Raw genomic sequence first — 23,896 nt, forward strand, 5'->3', positions numbered from 1 at the left:
TAGCATAGACAATTTCAGCCAGAATGATTAAAGTTTGACAAAAAGTTATAAGCAACTGAAAACTAGGTCTTATAATGGAAAGTGTTGGGCATCCTATTAACAGGTGTCACTACTTGAGCCGTCTATAAACCAGCCAAGTTGTGACATTTAGTGAGGAGCCCGTGTCCAGGACATATACAATCTGATGATCTGACTTATTTTATTTCTCACCCCTATAAGCTTTTCCTACCAATCAGGAAGTGACAGCTTTCGAAATTATTGCATAACAGCAATTGGAAGGCGGAGCCACCACTTCAACACACTTCACAACACCCAGGGGAATGTGCTACAACCATGTGAACAGATAGTATAAGGCACACACTTCTCCCTGTCTGGTAGGATGCTATAGGAGGCTTCTTGTGACACATCTTGGAATAGGTAACCAGCCATTTTTTGTGTATTCTGCTGTCTTTTCCCTGTTGTCCAAATCAAAGTGAAATCTACAATTACAGTCTGCTCTGATTATATCCGCTTTTCTGAACACTCTTTTGAGGGCGGTAGTTTCCATTATTCACTGCTGGAGGATCACATGCAATTACTAAAGAGAAACAGACAAACAAGTTTAACTGGAAACAGGACATTGGATTGTAAATCCCCTTCAATTAACATTATTTATATCCATCTTCTTTTTTTTTTTTTCTAACTCCAAGGATTGCATTGTAGAAGCATTTTCTGCATAAGATTGTCAAAGTGAGATCCGTGTGGACTTGATGAAGTCGGTAGCTCTTCTCCTACCTTTGCTGCTGGGCGGATCTGCTTAGGATAAATTTATTTTATTGTTTAGGTGGGGCGCAGGTAGTTGTTATTATAAGTGTCATTCTGATTAGGATGGAAAAGCTATATCAAAAAAGGAGAGTCTTGCAGTGAGACCAAAAGTTGGACAGATATGATTTGTCTAATCTCTTCTGGAAGTTCATCCCACAGCTGAAACCCTTTCACCAAAAGTGCCTTAATAGCTCACACACACTCCTAGGCTGGTAATGGCATTGTCCCAGAGGAGTGCAACAGTCTTGCCATGTCATAAATGCAGATGTGATTTCCAGTGTAATTGGGACCTGCTCTACTGGTTTTGTGATCAAGATCAGGAGACCGGGCAGAACCCTCCCTGCTCATTTCAGGTGGAAAGTCTACCCCTTCCTCTAAACAGATAAGCTGATTTAATTGAGAGTAGACCCTGGCAGGATTAACCCTGAGGTCAGAAATGCCGAACATAATCCTTAGTATTCAAAGAAACAAGGGTCTTACAAACAAGACTCCTTCACTGCTCTACCCTGATTTACCACAGACCAGGTCCACTGTAATAATTAGGTTTCAGATGGATCCTCCTTTCCCACCACTAAACATAAATAGCCCTTATCTACTCAGGAACCCGACAGTGTTCTGGAAAGTCATCACTCCAAAACATATTTTACTATATGACATCGTGGGCATGGACAAAGCAGGTCTGGTGTCAGAAATTAAAATGCCCACTCGCTCTATACGACCTATTGCACTATCTATAAGCATATGTAAGGTTCCTGTCTCCATTGTATCTATAAATCAGGCCCACATGCCAGAGTGTTTTCTTCCATCCATATAACACTAAATCTGGGAATGGTACAAAACACAATTTCTAAACAAACCAGAAAACAATGAATATCATTACAATTCACATAGGATGACATAAATAAGAGACATATGAATATATGAATGAATTTCATCAACTGTTCTGATAACAGAAGTAACACATACAGAGGTACAATGAAGGCTCACCAGCTTTTGCACTCTGAACGCTGCTATATTTTGAGGGATGCACTCAGCCCTGTTTCAACAGGCAGTAGCTCTGACACGTGGAAATATTCTCTAGCACTACCCAAAAATGAGACTCAATTCACACCTTTTGCCTTCAAAGATTTTCATTCACTCTGTTGTTAATGGCTTTCTCCTGTTTACTGTACATTTGATTGTTTTGCCATTGTAAAGCGGGGTTGGGGATGTCTCCACTATTAAATGACGTGAGCTGAAGTTGTATATTTGAGAGTTCACTGTAACAGCACTTGACTATGTGCAGCATTGAGTGTATTTAATATCACCCACACCAGGGAAGAGTTAAGCTAAAGTGTTGTTGAATATTTGGATCCTTTTGCATCTTACCTTGTCCCTTAGCAGAGAAAGCCCAGAGTATCTGAATGATGATACAGCTCAGCAAAGCCATTCTGAGGGTTGACCAATTAAATCCAGTACTTGCAATGGCTGATGTTGAGTTCTGTGCTTCTCTGCATTCTGTCCTCAGCAACTGCTTTTGAAGACTGATCATGCTTTCTACTCCCACTCAATACCTCTCTCTATCACCTCTCTTTCAACATCAAGATACCAGAGATAACATGTGTAAACTCCCCTGGGAATACTGTCCAACTTGGGTTTTTTCATTACCCTCTATGATTCCATGGAATTTCTCCCCTCACAGTATGGTGTGGAAGATACTTCTGCTGAGACAAACACAAGGTATCAACTACTCAGAGTTCAGAGACATCCCTCATGATAAACACAGGTTGCTTAAGACACACTGTTGGTCTTCAGAAAGCTTAATTATGCAAAATGAACAATTAATTCTTTACCACCAGGGTTTAAAGACTACAATCTGCTCACCTCGGGGATCATGCAGAGTTTCTGTGGGTCCAAAGACCAGGCATTTTGAAAGGCTGGAAAGGGAGTTCATGACTTATTCAAATGTTAAAAGAGGGATTTCCTGGCTTTGGGAAGATTGAGAACCAAATGTCCAAAAAGTGTTTGGTGGAATTTTCAAAAATTCCCATTTAGAACAATAATTGACGTGACTACCAGATTTTATAAATCATCTTTCTTCTTTCTTCAGAACCATGCACTATATACAATAACTAAACTGATATTCCAACATGCCTGACTATTCCATTTGGCACAAGCATTTCAAATAAATGTGGCATAGTGAAAGACTTTGGTTGCTGAAGTTGCTCCAAATTAAAAACATTTCATTTGACTTGAAATACCCTTTGTTAATGTTTCCAATTTGCTGAAATTTTTCAAAATTCTTGGATTCCATTTGCCCTTACTGAAATGTTTTTTTCCAATTTTTCAGAACTGCCAGCCAACCAACCAAATCAGTTCTTCACCCAGCTCCAATTCAATCATGTCGGACTATTTCATCTGGCACATGCATTTCAAAAAAGCAATGTGACTCTCTGAAAGATTCCAGTTTGCAATTTAAGAAACCTTGATAATCATCCCAGCACTGCCAGATTTGACCTTGTACCAACTCCCACTTACTTTACCTGCCACCAAGAAGAGCAGCAGAGATGCACAGCAACATAAACAGGTGTACTACAAGAGGAGACAAACACATAGGTTACTCAGACCAATGGCTCTTCCACAAGGGAACAGGGGGATTTTTTTGGTGTGAGCACTCACTGAGGACTAGCCCAACCATGTACTGTTCAGCAAAGAGACATCTATGTGCGAGTCTGAGCCTGAGCATTGTACTGTCAGGCCAAAAACCACTCGCTCCACAGAACTGAACTAAACAGCTAATATTCAGAGACAGGTACAGTAAACAAGCTGAGTACTGGGGGAGTTCAGGGATATGAGTTTTGTGTGGTCTCTCCCCATCATTTGTTCTGAACCAGTGCACAAAAAAGCATAATAAGAACCTGCCATTTTAGAAAGCAGAGTCTTTTTCTGAGGGAGGTAATGTATCTTGGAAATCCTTGAATGAATTTACTCCAAATTTGCACCATATGCTCTAGTCCTACACCTGAAATGTCACAGCAATTTTCAAGGCAAACTCCCTATGCGTGTTGATTTTAGAGAACTTTGAAAAATTGCCCATAAAGAGAAACTCTGATTCAGCCTTAGATAGGAGTTGCCCTATAACCAATGTTCAGAAGCCACAGATGTTCTGTTTTACTAAACAGCCAAAAACACAAGCTGATCAGAACTTTTTGGTGATTACCCTGAATGTCAAACACCCTCTCTTCTTCTCTATGGCATTCCCTAGGATCTCCTGGATTCCAAAATATAGTTCCTGTCTCTCTTGCTTTATGAAGGCCCCCTTCTCTTGCACATACATCAGTTTTTGATTAACAAGTTGCTGGGTCCCTCTCTTTCTGAAGGTGGCAGGATCTTGAGGATACTTGTATAGGCCCAGTGCTTTCCCCTCCTCAAAAGGTAGCAGGATGAGGTATAGCTGGGCTGGCAGGTGCAGTAGACAGGACAGTGATGGTATATCTATACTAGAGTTTTTACCTCAAATTAATTGATTACCAATTAACTAAAGCTAGTAAAAGTCTGTAAAAGTTAGCCTGAACTCTTCTCAAACATCTGTCCCAGAATACTAACATGCTTTGACCTAAGCATCAGTCTAGGCATCATTACCTCTGGTTAATCACAAACATTTGGGAAGTGTCCAAACCACCCTTTACGCTTGCATTAAGTCCCTGGAGTAAATTAGCAGTAAAAAACTCGAGTGAAGCCAAGTCTTGAGACATACATTTTGGCTGTGGAGGATAGCATTGTGCAAGCATAAGTGTTTATCAAACATTGATCAGAAGTTCATTGGTCAAACAGAACTTTGAATTCTGGCGAGAAGCAGCACTGTATGTACTAAATCATGTTTTGAAGGCTAGAGAGACAAAAATTGTCATCATGGAGGCCTCTCAGGTAACTTATCCTGGGGTTTGGAGTAGAGTCAGCCACTCTTCCACCTAAGAAAGGACCAACCAACTTCCACCTAAGAATCTTACTGCTGACAACGGTGTTTCTGACAGACACCTCTTCACAAAGTTTGCCAGAGTCCTGCTCAGTAACTCTGTCCTTCAGTGAAACATCTCCATGACTATTTATGTGGAAACTTTTGAGGTAAAGCAAAGAGTCCAACCCCAAAAATATGTATTTAATAAATAGAATGAACAGAAAATAATAAAAATAGCTGCAAAAAAAGTAAACTAATACAACATTAAGTATGAAATTTCCATTACACACAATTTAAAGAATGCAGAATTACTGAGATGGCTAGTGAATTTATTTGTATGTTTGCTTTGAGAGCAGAAGGATGGCAGCAGCTGAAGCAAGGGGGAAGGAGTGACCCAAGAACCTCTGGATGCCAACTGGTAGTGGGCACTGGAGTATATAGGGATCCCCTAAGTTCACCAAAAGAATGTCATGTAAGGTCTCTAATGAGAGCCTGTGTCACTCTGGTCATCACAACTATTGCAAGGTATATGTATGGAAAATATGTGAGGAGTTACATATAACCGGTAAAAAGTATGTTCCCGAGGACAGTAGCTAAAATCAGGTCACTCAAAGGTAGTGTGTCTTGCGACACACTCCTCCAGGCAGGAGGTGGGAGACACTCATCTCCAGGGTGAACCATTGTGTGTTTTATGTCATACTGTAGGAGTCTATTAGCATTCTAAGTCAAATGCTTCTGAGTAGCTGGAGGAGACTTCAGAAGGAAATTATCAGAAAGAGATAAACAGTGGGGAGAAACCTATTTTGAGGTGAACATAAAAGGTCTGTGCTGGTATATTGGAGGGTGCACAATGACACCATGGCATTCCTTCAGTGTGTGAGGACATTCTGGCAACAGGCTTAATCTGATGACAAAGTGTTTGAACCAAACTGGTTGAAAACGCTGGGGAAAGAACTTGGGGTACATTATCTTGTAGGAGTTAGGAGAATGCCTTGTTAGTTAGGTTTACTCTCTAGAAAGCATGTTTGACGACTTTTTTATGTAACCTCTAACACTGGTTTTTAATTGAATCTTTATTCTTTCTTAAATAAATTTCCTTTTGTTTTATAATTGAACTCAAGCACTGTGAGTAATACAGGAGCAGTGGGCTAAGGTAAAATTAGTAAACTCACATACACTGTTCCTTCGGAAACAGAGGAGCTAAGATTTCTGTGGGTATCCAGTGATCAGGGGCTGGATACCACATGGGAGCACTTTGAAGGGACTCAGGGGCTGGGGTGCACTTGTCAACCTGTAAGGCAAAGACAGGGCTGGTGTAGCCCAAGGGCAAGTGTTAGGGAGCTAACATCCAGCTAGTAAAGGCAAGACTCCCTCAAGCTGGTGGCAGGTGATAAGGTGCCTCACAGTCTTGAGTGGCCCATGAAGTGTCACAGTGGTGTAGTTGGCAGGATCAGTACACTGTTCTCTAGCTAACCAAAAATCACACTCCAAGTACTTATAAATCAGATTCTGAGAGATTCAAAAGAAAAATTGGATGCAAATAAAGAGGAGGTTATGGGTTGTTATTTTCTGTTTGCTGATTTGGGGTAAAGGAGATAAAACAAAAGAAAATAGAAGATGAGTAAGCAGGATAAACAGCAAAGAGAATTAGACTGATCCACCAAAAGGGACTGAGCCCAAGGGTGGAACAGGCTTAGAAGACCAGCATGACACAGTTCTTGGTGCCGTAGCCATGTAAAGCAAACTGGCTGAGATAGAGGTCCAGAAAACAGAGATAGTGGAGTGGACCAAAAGGCTGGAAATGGAAGCTAAAAATCAAAACCTGGAAGCAGAGAAGCAGAAACAGGCAGTGGACAGAGTAGCCCACCAGTGAGCATTGGAGCTAGAAGACAAAAGGTGTGAAGCCCAGGAAGCAGAAGCCCAAGGTGGGAAAAAAACAAAAAAAACAAGAAGAGGCAAGAAAGAGAGGAGAGGCTGTATGCCCTGAGCATACTGGAAAAACAAGGCCAGGTGGCCTCAGCCCCCGGGTGCTCATCCTTTCCAGAGATCCCACGGGTGGGACAAACTGTGCCCCCTAGCTACAGGGATATACTGGAGACTGTTTAACCACCTTCAAACGGATCTGCAGTGTACCCTGATGACTTGAGAATAAATGCTTTCCAAAATGACTGGCAAAGCTTTGCAAGTGTTTAATGATATGGATGTAAATGCAGCTATGAGGCATGGTATTATAAAAACAGTTTCAAATTACACCAGCATCATATTGCCTCAAATTCAGAAATCTCAAAAAGACTGATAAATTACATCACAGGGAATGTGAGCATAAGATGGTGGATTATTTGAGAAAATGGATAAAGAGTAAAGGGGCAGATTCCTTGGAAAACCTGTAGATCTGATTGCTCAGGGGCAGCTCTTTGAAGTCCACTCCGAGGAAGTGCGAACCACTGTGTAGGAGAAGCCTCCAGCATCAGTGGAAGCAGTCACTGAAATAGCTGCTGTGGTACATACAAGTGAGACTATATAGTGAGCACAAGCCCCAAAAGGAAGGGCAAAAACCTGGAGTAAAAGGATGTTCCTGATTTGTCCCTGGGGTGAGAGTGAAGTCCACACCACCCCAGTAACTGCCTCCTTTTAGTCGCCCTAATTGTCAGACCCCAGCTCAAAAAGAGGGACCAAGAAAGTATCACTCATGTCGGTCCCCTGATCACATGAGAAGGGAATGCACTAAGTACACGGGGGTCCCAGTTCAGTCCCTGATCTGTTCCGGTTAATGCAGCTTCCCCTGTTCAGAGATTTCAGTGGTGGCAGAGAGAGTTCTGGTTAACTTTGTCAGGTCTGACCTCCTGGAAGTAGACAAAGAGTTCATTAAAAAGGCCAAAATAAATAGTAAAGTGTGCTAGGGCTGATGAAATACTGGTGCTCAGATTTCCCTGGCCAGGAGAGATGTGATTCAGGAGAGGAAATAAAGCAACTACATGTTTTAGGACAGTTGAAAACCATGGTGCCTTTAGCCTGCATCAGATTGGAAAGGGAAGGTTTAAAGTGTACTTTGAAAGTAAAGAATTTTTAAGAATTTGATATGTTCGTTGGGAATGATAGGATATCACTTCCCAACGCTGTTAATATTGTGACCTGTACTAAAGGGGAATGCATCTCTGAAGCTACATCTACAATGCATGCTTCTTTCTGCAACATGTAGAGTACATACTCAGGTAGCCCCCTTAGCACGGGTTTACGTAACAGTGTAGATGGAGAGGCATGGCTTAGGAAAGAAGAATACAGACACACCTGAAGGAGATGGGTATGTATCAGCTGTGTCCCAGCTAAGGACTCTGGCAGTGGGGAAAGGCTCCAGCAGAGAGGAAGCAGCCAGGAAAGGCTCTGGCAGGGCTCTCCCTGCCAGTTCCTTTCCTCACCACAATGAAAGGCTCCAGCAGCAGGAAGCTGCTGAAGCCTTTCCCCCCACCACAGCCTTTCACTGACATGTGTAGCTACACACTGCAATGTGGACACAACCTGTTTTTCACTGTGGCTTGTAGCTACATGTACCATCCATGACGCTGAAGATGTGTAGATGTAGCCTGAGTTACCAGGAGTAAACTCTGAGGAGGTCAAGGCAGGTGAGGGGAAGGGGAAACCTCTGTCCCCTTAGCAGCAGAGAATAGCAACGGCAGGAGAGGGAGAGTCTTCCCCCTACTTGTGACAGCTCTCCTTGCAAGCCAAATGGATTTTACTGCAGAGCAGGATGCCAACCACCCCTCTACCCCCAGAAAGCATGAAAGTCACAGTCCTCAGTAATGTCCCAGAGAAACAGGAGGATGTTCTTTATAGAAGAGGGAGGGATGTACAGAGAAGCTCTGGTGCACTGTAGTGCTAGGGAGCCATGTAAACTATTGATTGTGCCCACTAAGCATTGTGCATTAATGTTACGAGCCCACAGTTGCCCTTTTGCAGGTCACTTGGGATCAGAGAGGACTTCTGAAAAATTCAACAAAAATTTCTTTTGGCCTATTATTCAAAATGAAGTAAAGGTATACTGCAGGACTTATGACTTATGTCACGCAAGGCTCCCTTGCCCCAGTACCAGTAATCAAGGAAGTATTTTTCAGGATGGCCACAGCCATAGGTGCTGGAACTAGTGGTGCTGGGGATGCTGCAAAACCCCCTGGCTTGAAATAGTTTCCATTATATACAGGGTTTACAGTTTGGTTCAATGGCTCTCAGCACCCCCTGTATACAAATTGTTCCAGCACCTCTGGCCACAGATATCATTAGGTTATGCTCTGCCCAACCCAGAGGGGGGAAAAAATTATATTGGTTGCAGCTGACTTTGCCACCCGGTACCCAGAGGCAGTTGTTCTTGTCTAATGTGGAAGCTAAAACAGTGGCTACAACTGTTTGCTATATTCAGCTGATTCGGTTTTCCAAAGGAGATCCTGCCAGATCACGGATCAAATTTCACATCCCAGGTAGTTAGTGAGTTATGGAAGATGTGTGTGGTAAAGCAATGGAAAACAGCCACATAACACCCTCAAGCTAATTATTTAGTGGAGAGGTTTAATGGGACCCTAAAATTTATTCTGGAAATATGTACAAAAAAAAGAGGGCAAGCCGCTGGGATGTAATGTTACCTTTTCTATTATTTGCTTACTCCGAGGTACCCCACTTATCCACATGGTTTGTCTTATTTGACTTCCTGTATGGGAGAAAGGTCAGAGGTCCCCCGGATCGCATCAGAGACCCCTGGGAGGATGGCACTCAAGCAAAGGGGGAACCAGAGGCTGAATATGTGCAAAAGTTTAGGGAAGATTTAGAGACTATGATGGAAATTGTTCAGCAAAACCTCATTAAAAATTAAGCAGTTCAGAAAATATATCATGATCTCAATGCCTGTGTTCATTCATTTGATGTGGGTGATTTGGTAAGGTGTTACCCCTTGTAAAAAAGTATCAAATGCAGAATTCATGGAAGGGGCCTTTGGAGGTTGTGGCAAAGTTTAACAATCTTACCTACAATATACAAAGGCCCTACAGCAAGCCTGCACCACAGGACCATTTTCATAAACATGTTAAAAGTGTATCACAAATGGAGAAGCTATTGTAAACATGATATGCTGTACAGAGAATTCTCAACCTGTACTTCTCATTGATTTGATGGCTGAATGCCCTAACAATTCCTCACTAGAGAGCACTGAGGAATGTGAAGAGTTAACCCGATCTGAAAAGGCAGAGGTTATGAGTGTTGCAAATTTCTCTCAGTGATGGCACTGATTTAATTTCTAATCTGTCAAAAGTGGAAGTAAAGAATAGAGACTGCATTCACAAGCCACAAAATATATGCAGTTCACAGCTGCTCCATTTCTCTGCAGATCTGAGTTATCTTTGTTTAGCCTTTTCATGAAATTTTAAGATTTCTTCTCAGTTTGTTTATTTATCTATTTATTTATTTAACAAACAGGCAACAATATTTTCCATTCAATTCTGTTAAATTACTGACTACTCAGTGGTTACATCTATACAAAAAATTTCTTTCTACAGCAATCCATCATTAACAGCATTGAGCAACCCTGCTAACAGGCTGAATATTTCCCTGAACTTTCCAAGCCCAAAAGTTTAGGGTAACATCACAGGGCAAAGGAATGTACTCCTGAAATGATTTGTGAGCTAGTTGATTTTAATTATTACAGTTTTGTCTAAAATGATGGATGTTTTATCATATACAGATACCTTGGGAATGCCCATTGCAATCAATATAATAAATAATGTTCTTGTATTTTGACTTATTCATTTAAATGAAATACGACAATAAGTTTTACAAGAGACACTCGCTATCAGTTAAGAGCATGTCTTTCATTGTAACAACTTACCTTTTTGTGCAACACATATCCCTAGTAGCAGTAGAACAGTATAGCTCTGCAGTATCAGTGTCTCAGAAACAGACCAGACACATTTACATTGATAGCTGGTGTTTTCTGTTGCTGTAAGCTACGTTCACTCACCAATGCCTCCTGGAACGGTCCTTGTAAAAGTTTTATTCCCTGACTTCTGTAATCACTTCCCCTAATCCTCTTGCAACTCTCAATAGTCTCTTTCTATCTGCACAGATACATTATGCGAACTTTGAAAAAAAATACCTTGCTAATATTTTTAGATATGAAGCCTTTCAAAATAAACCTGAAAATATCTGTCATCAAGGAAGTGATGTAGAAATTTCAATTAGCCTATGAAGAAAAACTGAGCCAAATTTAGTGCAAAATTACTATTTAGACTATGCAACAAAGTGGGTTTAGTCCTGCTTTCAGTACAAATACCAACACCATCTTAACTATGGACCCATGACAAGCACCTCCATAATAACGAAAGCATCCACAGTTACATAGCTAGAACACTTATTCTAAACCAGACACCATCAAATTAGGCCTGAATAAAGACTGGGAGTGGATGGGTCACTCCAAAAACTAATTTTCCCTCTGCTGATACTCACACCTTCTTGTCAACTGTTGGAAAAGGGCCACCTTCATTGCATTGGCCTCATTAGCACTACAAAAGTAATTTTCCGTCCCTTGGTATTCACCTCTTCTTGTCAACTGTTGAGAATAGGCCACTTCCACCTTAATTGAATTGGCTCATTAGCACTGACCCCCCACTTGGTAAGGCAACTCCCATCTTTTCATGTGCTAGAATATATATTCTGCTTACTGTCTTTTTCACTCTGTGCATCTGATGAAGTGGGTTTTAGCCCACAAAAGCTTATGCCCAAATACATTTCTTAGTCTCTAAGGTGCCACAAGGACTCCTTGTTGTTTGTACTTATTCCAATGTCCGCTGAAGTGAAAAGAAGTCTTTCCGTCAATGAACATTAGATTGGGCACATATAAACCTACATGCTTCAGGGCATAAATCCAACTATTGGGGGTTAGAAAGAAATTTCCTCTGTGAGCAAATTCTTCTGTAATTGCCTGCCCTTTATGGGATTTCTTAAAACTTTCCCCTGAAGTTCTGACCACTGCCAGGAACAGTATGTTACGCTAGCTGGACTATTGGTCAGATCATGCATGACAACTCCTGACCTCCTTTTGGAAACCACATTGTTGTTTCTGCTCACCGATTCAATGACTGAAACATTTCAGAAGGAGGTTAATGAGTAACAAATAGCAAAAACTAACAAAACACATATCAAGTGAATTTCATAACCATTTGTGTTACAATTTGTAAAGCTTGCAGGATTTTAAGATGTTTTCACAAATAGACACTTTCTTTCTGAATATTTGTTAACAAAAATGTAACAATACACATTCAACAGCGAACATGAACTCCAATTTTATTTGGGAAAGTATTAATGAATCAGCTTTCAAAAATATTTGCCTAGCTCTAAGTATTTCTTAAGTATGACTATTTCACAAAGAGCAATTAAGAGCCAGTTTTTAAAGGTATTTAGGCATCAAACTGCTTTTGGTTTCAGAGGGACTTAGGTTCACAGAGATTCAGATAAATTCCTACTTGGATACTCCAAAGCACATAGGTACTTAAGTTCCATTGAAACCAAAAAGAACAAGGCACCTAAATACATTTGCAATCTGGCCCTAAGCCTTGACTGTTAGGGTAAAATCCAGGCTCCACTAAAATCAGTTGAAAAACTCTCATTAACCTCCTTGGGTGCCGAATTTTAGTCTATTTTCATGTCCTTCCCCACTCTATCAACCTTCTTCTCCTCTCTCCCACTATTTGTAAAAAATGTATAGTACCAGTGGCCATGGGAAAAAACAGTCTGAAAGGGGAAGGTGAGCCTCCAGCCTGGACTGAACCCAGGCTCCTGCTAGTGTATAGGGTAGTATCCATTTGAATACTTTGTGAGCTCTCTAGTGGTGCTTAACTGTGTTATCTTTTTGAAGCTATCAAAATTCAATCAGAACATCAGTATCTTTGTAGGTAGGCCCTGTATGCTTTTAATATTTTTCATAAACATAGCTATTTGGGATCCCGCTGTGCTTGCGTGGTTTCTTCATGCTGTTTTTGGTTGTGTAAAAGATGAAAGTCCCAACCTATGATCTCAGTATCAAATTGCAGTGTAGCCTGTTTTAAAAACCTGTTCAAGTAACTGACAAAAAATTAGTTGCTCAACAGGGGGTGACCTCCTAATGAAGGTACAAGATGATTGCACTCTTCATGTCTGGAGATACTTCAGGATGGTCTTAAGACAGGAGATTGCCTAATAAGTACAGGTTTCACTATATATAGTTAGATCCAATTTAATATTTTAATCATTTTTAGTGCACAGCACAGAAAATCTAGGATGCATGAATGACACTAAAGCTGAGCAATATCATTTCAGTGCTCCACAAAGTAAACTAAGGACTTTTGAAGGCTAATGTACTGTTGCACTTGGCTCTGGATATTGCTCTCAACAAATGCTTTTGGAGACTGAGTATTAATCTCCTCCACCACCTCACCTTAAATATCAAGGTAGAGAGAGAGAATTTATTTGAGCTTTATGAAGAATACAGTCCAAATTATTGTAAGTGCTTCTTTTGCATTACACTGAATTTCTCTCCACTTAGTTGGCATGATCCAAAACTCATTAAAATCAACAGGAAATCTGCCATTGACTTCAACAGGCATTAGATCGGGACAGTGGGATCTATCACTGTATTCACCCTAGCTGAGATCAGTCTTGTTCAGATACCATAATACTTAGATTTAAAACCTGTCCTAGCTCCTAAGCACCTTACTGACCTGGAGCCCATACAGCTGGATGGGAGTCAGTTGGCTCACTTGCTCAAGGAAACGTGGGAGGGGAATTACCGGAAGAAATTGATCTTTTTGAACAACTAAGACTGCTTTTAAATTAAAATTTGCATACATTTGTGATGCAATATTGACAGAGTGTGGGGCCCAGCAGTGAAGGGATTATAAACAATAGGTCAGCTTTTAAAAGACACTGGTAAGGACAGAGTCCAGGACACAGCACTACACTACACCAGCACTTTAAAATTGCGGGCCAAGCTTTTGAGGCACAGAGATGACCCAACTTGGATATATTGCCATTCTGGTATTATGGGCGTGCTCCACTGCATTAGGTAAGATGTTAAGATATGAACAAAATATAGACTCATCAAAAGATCACGTAAAGGTACAGAGATAACTAGAAGGAAAAGATTTTTAGCACATACCACCACCTAGGCCTATTGGGGTAGGAAAAGTGGATGGTGACTTGGTAGTACGACTGAGGGGCAAGGTAAAGCAGTGATGCTGCTTCAAGGGCAGAGCCTGTTTTGAAGATGCTAATGGAGTAACTGTCACTTTGTCTGTGTAACAGCTATACAGAAAATTCTTCCTCTCCAAATTTAGCTGTTAGCTAGTTTATACCAACTGAATACGCCAGAAATGCACAATTCTTTGCATCATTGCTGTCCCTTTTCCATAATATTTCACAGAGATTAAGCATCACTAAGTTATTGGTGATATAGTCTTGACATGCTCATCTCACCCACTTCCACCAACCACAGGTTGAGTTCTAGTCTTCAGAGCTGGGTGAAATCATTCAACCAAAACTGCTTTCAGTGAAAAATGCAGATTCAGCAACTCTGCAACATTTCACAAATTTGTGTTGATTTTGCCAAATTGTTTCAGTAAAAAAATAAATAAATAAAAAACCTTTAAAAAGTCTCAAAAAAATTAAATAATTTCTTGGGACTTTTTTTGGGTTACAATTTTTGATTCTAAAAAAAAGAAGGCCTTGTTTCAAAATTCTTACATTTTATTTTAAAAAATAAAAAAAAGTGTTCCACTATGCTCAGAATTTAAATGAAACATTTTGTTCAACCCAAAACAATTTTGGGGGTATTTTTATTGGCTGCAAATTTTGGGGGGGGACGGGACATTTTTAGCTCAATCCAACACATTTTTTGTCACCAAGATGAAAAATCCATTCTTTGCCTTAGCTCTAGCGTTCACACAGCAACTTCTCCGCTACCACAACCGTGTGTGCTTCTCCATATGTTCAGGCTGCCTAACCATATTTGCATTAGTGCATTTTGGGGAAATCGTGGCAGCAAGCAAGATTCATTAGCAATGGTGAGAGCTCAATTTAAAAAAAGTCATGTTATATAAACTGCTTTGCCTATTTGTGTGTCTTAATTAACTTTCACTAGTAATTCCACTGCTAGTTACCCATGGCAGTGTTTTCATTTTAAACCTTTACTAGGAGAGTTTTCATTTTGTTTCACCCAGAAGATGTTCCTCAGCTTTTCCAAATGGTTCCAACCAAGTTTAACTCCTTTTTCATTCTCTTTAAATGTATTATGCTGTGTTAGAAAATATCAGCAGAATATTCAACCAGAGATTTCAGAGTACATACAGAATGTCTGAGTTTATGCATTTGCTTTGCTTTCAGCTGTTTCATGTGGTAACATAGAAAATGGGAGGGTAAAGCCAGGTTCCTTCTTCCACAGAAGAAAAAGAACATTTGAATGTAATGCCGGGTATATAGCAGAAAATGACAACAACAGAATTGAGTGTACTTCTTCAGGATGGTCTCCTGTACCCAGATGCATTCGTAAGTGAGCTTTAAATAAGGTTAACTTCTTCTATATTGTCCTTCAAAGAGAGATACATTGCAGTTTTTAATAGTACTCGAGATGTACTGAAATACAGCCCATGTACAATGGGTAAGTATACTGCTGATTTACTTTCATTATATACACCAGTCTTGGAACAGAACAGTCACAAAGGGCACTCACCTCAGTCAACCCCCTTTTTCAGAATTCTCAGCAAAACACCAATGCCAAGTTCCCAGGAAGCAACTCTGCAACACGGATCAGCTGTAATTACAGAGATGAAGGTAGAGGGCAAACTCTCTTACTGTTTTCCACAGCTCCCCCACCAAATGAGCTGCATCACAAAAACGAAGAACAATATATGTAAAAAGTAAAAGTTTTGTTATCTGGCATGTTGGGAGAATGGGGGGTGCAAGTTAATCAAAAATTCCAGTTAACTAAGAGCTATAGTTACCCATGGAATACCAAATTTTAAAAGAATTAGAATACAATAAAATGGATAAAGTATAGTCGTAGTAGTACAGCACTGCAGAGAGCTTGGCTTCTTGAAGCACTTAGGTGTACACATTTAGGTGTAATGTTTTCTATACAGTAGGTTATCTTACGACACTATATATCACTATGGGCAGCGCATGGCCTACACTCAGATCAGATTTGCGATGTGACGGAGAGACTGCCAAGACTCATCAAGCCCTCGGATCGCTATCCCTTCCTGCTTCTCCACATGGGCACCAATGATACTGCCAAGAATGACCTTGAGCGAATCACTGCGGACTACGTGGCTCTGGGAAGAAGGATAAAGGAGTTGGAGGTGCAAGTGGTGTTCTCGTCCATCCTCCCTGTGGAAGGAAAAGGCCTGGGTAGGGACCGTCGAATCGTGGAAGTCAACGAATGGCTATGCAGGTGGTGTCGGAGAGAAGGCTTTGGATTCTTTGACCATGGGATGGTGTTCCATGAAGGAGGAGTGCTGGGCAGAGACGGGCTCCATCTTACGAAGAGAGGGAAGAGCATCTTTGCCAGCAGGCTGGCTAACCTAGTGAGGAGGGCTTTAAACTAGGTTCACCGGGGGAAGGAGACCAAAGCCCTGAGGTAAGTGGGAAAGCGGGATACCGGGAGGAAGCACAGGCAGGAATGTCTGTGAGGGGAGGGCTCCTGCCTCATACTGGGAATGAGGGGCGATCAACAGGTTATCTCAAGTGCTTATATACGAATGCACAAAGCCTTGGAAACAAGCAGGGAGAACTGGAGGTCCTGGTGATGTCAAGGAACTATGATGTGATCGGAATAACAGAGACTTGGTGGGATAACTCACATGACTGGAGTACTGTCATGGATGGTTATAAACTGTTCAGGAAGGACAGGCAGGGCAGAAAAGGTGGGGGAGTAGCACTGTATGTAAGGGAGCAGTATGACTGCTCAGAGCTCCGGTACGAAACTGTAGAAAAACCTGAGTGTCTCTGGATTAAGTTTAGAAGTGTGTGCAACAAGAGTGATGTAGTGGTGGGAGTCTGCTATAGACCACCGGACCAGGGGGATGAGGTAGATGAGGCTTTCTTCCGGCAGCTCACGGAAGCTACTAGATCGCATGCCCTGATTCTCATGGGTGACTTTAATTTTCCTGATATCTGCTGGGAGAGCAATACAGCGGTGCATAGACAATCCAGGAAGTTTTTGGAAAGTGTAGGGGACAATTTCCTGGCGCAAGTGCTAGAGGAGCCAACTGGGGGGGCGCTTTTCTTGACCTGCTGCTCACAAACCGGGTAGAATTAGTGGGGGAAGCAAAAGTGGATGGGAATCTAGGAGGCAGTGACCATGAGTTGGTTGAGTTCAGGATCCTGACGCAGGGAAGAAAGGTAAGCAGCAGGATACGGACCCTGGACTTCAGGAAAGCAGACTTCGACTCCCTCAGGGAACGGATGGCCAGGATCCCCTGGCGGACTAACTTGAAGGGGAAAGGAGTCCAGGAGAGCTGGCTGTATTTCAAGGAATCCCTGTTGAGGTTACAGGGACAAGCCATTCCAATGAGTCGAAAGAATAGTAAATATGGCAGGCGACCAGCTTGGCTTAATGGTGAAATCCTAGCGGATCTTAAACATAAAAAAGAAGCTCACAAGAAGTGGAAGGTTGGACATATGACCAGGGAAGAGTATAAAAATATTGCTCGGGCATGCAGGAATGATATCAGGAGGGCCAAATCGCACCTGGAGCTGCAGCTAGCCAGAGATGTTAAGAGTAACAAGAAGGGTTTCTTCAGGTATGTTGGCAACAAGAAGAAAGCCAAGGAAAGTGTGGGCCCCTTACTGAATGAGGGAGGCAACCTAGTGACAGAGGATGTGGAAAAAGCTAATGTACTCAATGCTTTTTTTGCCTCTGTTTTCACTAACAAGGTCAGCTCCCAGACTGCTGCGCTGGGCATCACAAAATGGGGAAGAGATGGCCAGCCCTCTGTGGAGATAGAGGTGGTTAGGGACTATTTAGAAAAGCTGGACGTGCACAAGTCCATGGGGCCGGACGAGTTGCATCCGAGAGTGCTGAAGGAATTGGCGGCTGTGATTGCAGAGCCATTGGCCATTATCTTTGAAAACTCGTGGCGAACCGGGGAAGTCCCGGATGACTGGAAAAAGGCTAATGTAGTGCCAATCTTTAAAAAAGGGAAGGAGGATGATCCTGGGAACTACAGGCCAGTCAGCCTCACCTCAGTCCCTGGAAAAATCATGGAGCAGGTCCTCAAGGAATCAATTCTGAAGCACTTAAAGGAGAGGAAAGTGATCAGGAACAGCCAGCATGGATTCACCAAGGGAAGGTCATGCCTGACTAATCTAATCGCCTTTTATGATGAGATTACTGGTTCTGTGGATGAAGGGAAAGCAGTGGATGTATTGTTTCTTGACTTTAGCAAAGCTTTTGACACGGTCTCCCACAGTATTCTTGTCAGCAAGTTAAGGAAGTATGGGCTGGATGAATGCACTATAAGGTGGGTAGAAAGCTGGCTAGATTGTCGGGCTCAAGGGGTAGTGATCAATGGCTCCATGTCTAGTTGGCAGCCGGTATCAAGTGGAGTGCCCCAAGGGTCGGTCCTGGGGCCGGTTTTGTTCAATATCTTCATAAATGATCTGGAGGATGGTGTGGATTGCACTCTCAGCAAATTTGCGGATGATACTAAACTGGGAGGAGTGGTAGATACGCTGGAGGGGAGGGATAGGATACAGAAGGACCTAGACAAATTGGAGGATTGGGCCAAAAGAAATCTGATGAGGTTCAATAAGGATAAGTGCAGGGTCCTGCACTTAGGATGGAAGAATCCAATGCACCGCTACAGACTAGGGACCGAATGGCTAGGCAGCAGTTCTGCGGAAAAGGACCTAGGGGTGACAGTGGATGAGAAGCTGGATATGAGTCAGCAGTGTGCCCTTGTTGCCAAGAAGGCCAATGGCATTTTGGGATGTATAAGTAGGGGCATAGCGAGCAGATCGAGGGACATGATCGTTCCCCTCTATTCGACATTGGTGAGGCCTCATCTGGAGTACAGTGTCCAGTTTTGGGCCCCACACTTCAAGAAGGATGTGGATAAATTGGAGAGAGTCCAGCGAAGGGCAACAAAAATGATTAGGGGTCTAGAACACATGACTTATGAGGAGAGGCTGAGGGAGCTGGGATTGTTTAGCCTGCAGAAGAGAAAGAATGAGGGGGGATTTGATAGCTGCTTTCAACTATCTGAAAGGGGGTTCCAAAGAGGATGGCTCTAGACTGTTCTCAATGGTAGCAGATGACAGAACGAGGAGTAATGGTCTCAAGTTGCAGTGGGGGAGGTTTAGATTGGATATTAGGAAAAACTTTTTCACTAAGAGGGTGGTGAAACACTGGAATGCGTTACCTAGGGAGGTGGTAGAATCTCCTTCCTTAGAGGTTTTTAAGGTCAGGCTTGACAAAGCCCTGGCTGGGATGATTTAACTGGGAATTGGTCCTTCTTCAAGCAGGGGGTTGGACTAGATGACCTTCTGGGGTCCCTTCCAACTCTGATATTCTATGATTCTATGATCACTAAAAATACACTTAATACTAAAACTATACTGAACATAATTTAATTTTTGATGATTCAGAAGGCACTTCAAGATCTTGCAGGGCCTCAGGGTCATCATTAACATCAATTATAATTGTAGATGTAGAGAAGATTGGGCTGAATCTGTAATGGCCCTATGATACACCCTGGAAGCTGCTTTTTGAATAACTGGCTGGTAACGGGGGACAGCAGCCAATGGGAGCTTCGGGGAAGGTACTCACAGGCGAGGGCAGTGCACGGAGTCCTCTGCATCCCCCTCCCCCAAAGCCTGCGGGGATGTGGTGCCCGCCCCTTCTGGGAGCGGTGCGGGGCCAGGGCAGGCAGGGAGCCTGCCCTGGCCCCAGTGCACGCTGATGCCACCCCAGAGCTGCTCAAGGTAAGCAGCGCCGGGCAGGAGGCCGCACCCAGAACCCTTCCTGGACCCCAACCCCCTGCCCTGAGGCCCCCACCCGCACTCCTCCCTGCACCCCTGCCCTGAGCCACCTCGTACACCTTGCACCCCTTCTCTACCCCAACCCTTTGTCCTGAGCCTCTTCCTGCACACCACACCCCCTCTGACACCCCATGCTCCCTCCCGCACCCCATCCTCCTGCCCTACATTCTTGGCCCTGCATGCAATTTCCTCACCCAGATGTGGCCCTCTGGCCAAAAAGTTTGCCGGCCCCGGCTTACAGCCTTGTCAGCAAATGGTGGATTCCACATCCATATGGAAGCATTCTCTGATACAGCAACTTCATAACAATTTCATAGCGTCAACCAGAACTCAAATTATCCATCCCACTTCTCCAAATTGTCACAACACCTGCTCCAGAGTGACCAAAACTGATACAGTAACGATAGCAGAAAATTATACACACTCAGTACATATATGATTCTTTGAATATCATTACACTTCACTTTGTACGACTTTCCATTACATTTACACTGTTATGCCATACAGTTTCTTAACTAGTTTTGTCACCTTTTAGGGATAATGCAATATATGTGTACACTGATAATATCACAAACACAGTCTAAAAGAAAAATTAGGACTGCACAAAAATTAGCCAAAAACATGTTCAAAATTAGACAAAATAGTGCTATTATAAAAATAAAACTAATGTAGCACCTATATTTTGGTGAGTAGGTTGGCAGCAAGATACTGTAGAAGGGATTAAACAAAACAAAATATGGAATGAAATTTTTCAAAGCCAGTGAGGGGATTTAGCTACATCATTCCCATTAATTTATGGGACGTTTCTATGGCTAAAATCCTGTCTAGATTTGAAAAATCTTAACCATAGATTTTAAATGAAAAAACAACATACTTCAGAGCACTATTGTCATTGTGTTTGCCTTTAAGTACTACAGGTAATGTGCAGCATTACCTCGTCTAGCATTATTGAACAGATTCAATCCTAATCCTTCAAAAAACTTGAGTAAATCAAGCAACTATTTTAGAGAAGAGAGCTCCTTCTCTGCACTTTATCAGTATTATTGTTTATTATTTGTATTGTAATAGCCCCACTCAGGTTCAGAGCTTGTTATGCTAGGCACTGTACAAACATATAGAAAGATAGTCTCCAGGAGCATTGCATAAACTCTAATAATTTAATGTACTTGGTAGTTACATTTGGATTCTCTTCCTGTTTTAAAAAGGAATTTGCTCATTAGTGAGAATTTTCAATTTGCCTTCACTTAGTCAAGCCAAAGTTACAAAACACAGATAATGTCCAGTTTATGCTGTATATTGCAACCATGTTCGTACTCAGTTTAGAGAACGACCATGTTTTAATCAAGGACCCTGAGAATAGGTGTATTTTAAGTGTCAACAGAGTTTTTGTCTGCTCATGTTTCCAGTACTTTCATATGAGCTATAATTAACTTTGAGTTTGTGTCAGTGACTTAATTAGATCTAGAGAATCTGGGGTAATGTTTTCAGAAACACCTATGTGAGTTAAAGCCTAAGTCCCAATTTCAAAGTGACTTCGACACCTCGGCTCCTAACTACCACTGAAAGCCAATGGGACTCTGGGTCCTGAGTGCGTAAGTCACTGTAGAAAGTCCAGGTGCTTTAAAAACAATTTTACCCTGTTCAAAAAATGCTTAAAGTTTTCAAAAAAAAATTTCATTGACATTTCAAAAATTTTCAAATAAACTTGTCATAAAAATCAAGTTTTTTCACAAAATATTTTGTGCTTTTTGAGAAAACAAAGGTCAAAAATTTATTTTTCTAAACTGACTAGCTCTACTAATAATGCATTGCTAACTATTATGGTAGTACAATATGTTGTATACAGTACACCATGAATTCCTGTATATTATCTGCAATAGTCTTTTTGGTTATGTTGCTCTGTTGTTGTTCAGCAATACAATGCGGAAGGATAGAAAATGGGAAAATAGTGGACAAAGTTGAAGAAAAAACAACCTTTCAATGTAATCATGGATATAAATCTGAAAATGGAATTAATGAAACTACCTGTACCTCTGAAGGCTGGTCTCCAGTACCTACATGTACTGGTAAGAAAGCTTTCATTTAAGATTAACTTCTGCTAGTTCTTTTTTCCCCTCAGACACATTGTGTTTATTTGATTATTAAAACACTTGATGGTTTTTCAATCAATCAGTTGTATAAATAATGTGGAGTGTAATGTGTTCTTAAAACAGATACCAAACTCTCAAGTTTGGTAATACAAAACCAGGTAAAATTTCTCACAGTACCTAAAATGAAGAAGAACCACAGTTTGAATCCTAAAAAAAAGAAGTGCCAGAACACACAATTTCAACAGCAAGAATCTCTTATAATAGTAATGTACGTTTTTATTGCACACCTGAAAGATGCTATATGTACGCACACCATATTCTTCATTGTCTACCCAAATACGATATCAGTTTGCTGCTTGTGCTGCCTCTTCAGGTATCTTTTTCAGTGATTTTGTGTCTTCCGCAGATTGATGCTTTGCAAGCCACTTCTTCACGTATGGACAAGCCAGGCCTTCGCACTCTTTGACACCCTTTTTCTGACAGCATTACATATTTATGAAGTAGACAATTTATCATTTGTCTTTTTGATAAACTGATGCTGGCAAAAAGCTGGAATTAGTAGGGTTGTGATACAGGATTTTTGAAAAAGCGCACTAATGAAAATTCCGATATTTTAGCATGAATAATCATTGGTTTACTTTACAATTATCAGAAATACCGGAATGCTATTCTGCCTCCTCCAAGGAAAGGGCTAGAATGGTGTTCTGGATCAACATGAGTGCTGAGGAGGACTTGCCTTTCTAAGCAATTATCCCAAACAGAGAGGCAGGAAGGCATTCTTCATACCGTAAAATATATCTGCTATTCATTCAGAGCTTGATCCTGTACTCAATGAAGTCAGTGTCAAAGCTCTCACTGACTGTAATGGTGCCAGATCCGGGCCTTAGAAATATAAGAAAATGTGGTGATGTGGAAAGCTTATAAGGAATATGACCCATATTCAAAGATAATGTTGTACAGTGGTGTAAATTAGATCACCATAGCCTAGCTTAAACTTGTATTTAGATCCCCTTACACCTATTCTCATCACTTAATGATGTATCAACTTTAAGATCAAGATATTAATTACAAACAAACAATATTACTTCTTTTCTTATGTCAATTAACTGGAGCTTCTTCCTATGGATGTACGTCATCGAAAATAATGTTCTAACACAGAAAATGAGAGGAGCAGTGTTTCCGCAAGTCCGATCGAACATTCATGAAGTTCTCACATCAGACTTTTATTTTCATCAATTTTGATGATGGAAATATCCCCCATTAATTATTATTTGTTTTGTTCTAGCCACAAAGACCCCAGCCAAGATCAGAGCCTCATTGTGATTCTACAGCATTTAACATAAGAAATAATTTTTACCCCAAAGAACTTACCACATAAAATTGATGCAACACTGTTGCTTCAATTTGGTTCCCCCTCGACCCCCATCAGTAATAGATTAACACATGTGTGTGTTGCAGTTCAAGTGTGTCCACATCCACCTGACATCGATTTGGCAGAAATTGTCAGTGGGGAGAAAGCAGAATATCAGGAGGGTGATGTTGTTCACTACAGATGCTACCCAGGATACACTCTGGCGGGACCTGAAAGGATAACGTGCAGTGGAGAAAAATGGACACCTCCTCCAAAGTGCTTGGGTAGGATAATGTTTTGGTTCTTAATTCATTGGACTAAAGTAGGTAGGGAATAATGTCCCGCTCTTGTCTCATAGTATTATTTAATAATGGATACTATTCTATGAGTGGCTACTTAATGTTTCCAGCACTCCCATAGTTTCTGATCCTGCTCCCATACAATGCAATGGCAAAATTCCCATTGACTTCACTGGTATCAAAGGATCATGCTGAAGCATCATACACTATTTAATTTTAGATAGCGCTGAATACTGATCAGTGAACAGGACTATCTAATTGATAGATAGTAAATGGCAGATTATCTGGTATGGAAAGCGTAGATAACAGTATCCTATTAGCTTTGCTTAACAATACTTTATATTAGAATACCTTTCATACATTCTTT

The 23,896-nt window shown here is 41.4% G+C and overlaps 2 protein-coding genes across 3 annotated transcripts in view; one reads left to right on the forward strand and one right to left on the reverse strand.

Annotated features, from left to right (window-relative positions):
• LOC311524950 (complement factor H-related protein 5-like) overlaps positions 1-2,323 on the reverse strand; it is a 139,835-nt gene extending 137,512 nt beyond the window's left edge. Inside the window, exon 1 of the mRNA XM_084636623.1 lies at positions 2,173-2,323. Coding sequence (XP_084492749.1) covers positions 2,173-2,233 — 61 coding nt within the window. The 5' untranslated portion in view covers positions 2,234-2,323. The remainder of the gene's footprint in view (positions 1-2,172) is intronic.
• Positions 2,324-3,554: 1,231 nt separating this feature from the next.
• Positions 3,555-23,896, forward strand: part of LOC311524817 (complement factor H-related protein 2-like) — a 30,152-nt gene continuing 9,810 nt past the window's right edge. Inside the window, exons 1-5 of one of the 2 annotated variants that reach the window (XM_084636342.1) lie at positions 3,555-3,595; positions 15,134-15,295; positions 15,502-15,580; positions 21,703-21,855; positions 23,338-23,514. In XM_084636342.1, coding sequence (XP_084492468.1) covers positions 15,236-15,295; positions 15,502-15,580; positions 21,703-21,855; positions 23,338-23,514 — 469 coding nt within the window. In that variant the 5' untranslated portion in view covers positions 3,555-3,595; positions 15,134-15,235. Of the gene's footprint in view, positions 3,596-13,698; positions 13,818-15,133; positions 15,296-15,501; positions 15,581-21,702; positions 21,856-23,337; positions 23,515-23,896 lie in introns of those variants that run through there. The other variant, XM_084636341.1, reaches the window with a different exon arrangement.

This window comes from Lepidochelys olivacea (genome assembly GCF_965140295.1).
Source record: "Lepidochelys olivacea isolate rLepOli2 genome assembly, chromosome: 8".
NCBI classification, from domain to species: domain Eukaryota; kingdom Metazoa; phylum Chordata; order Testudines; family Cheloniidae; genus Lepidochelys; species Lepidochelys olivacea.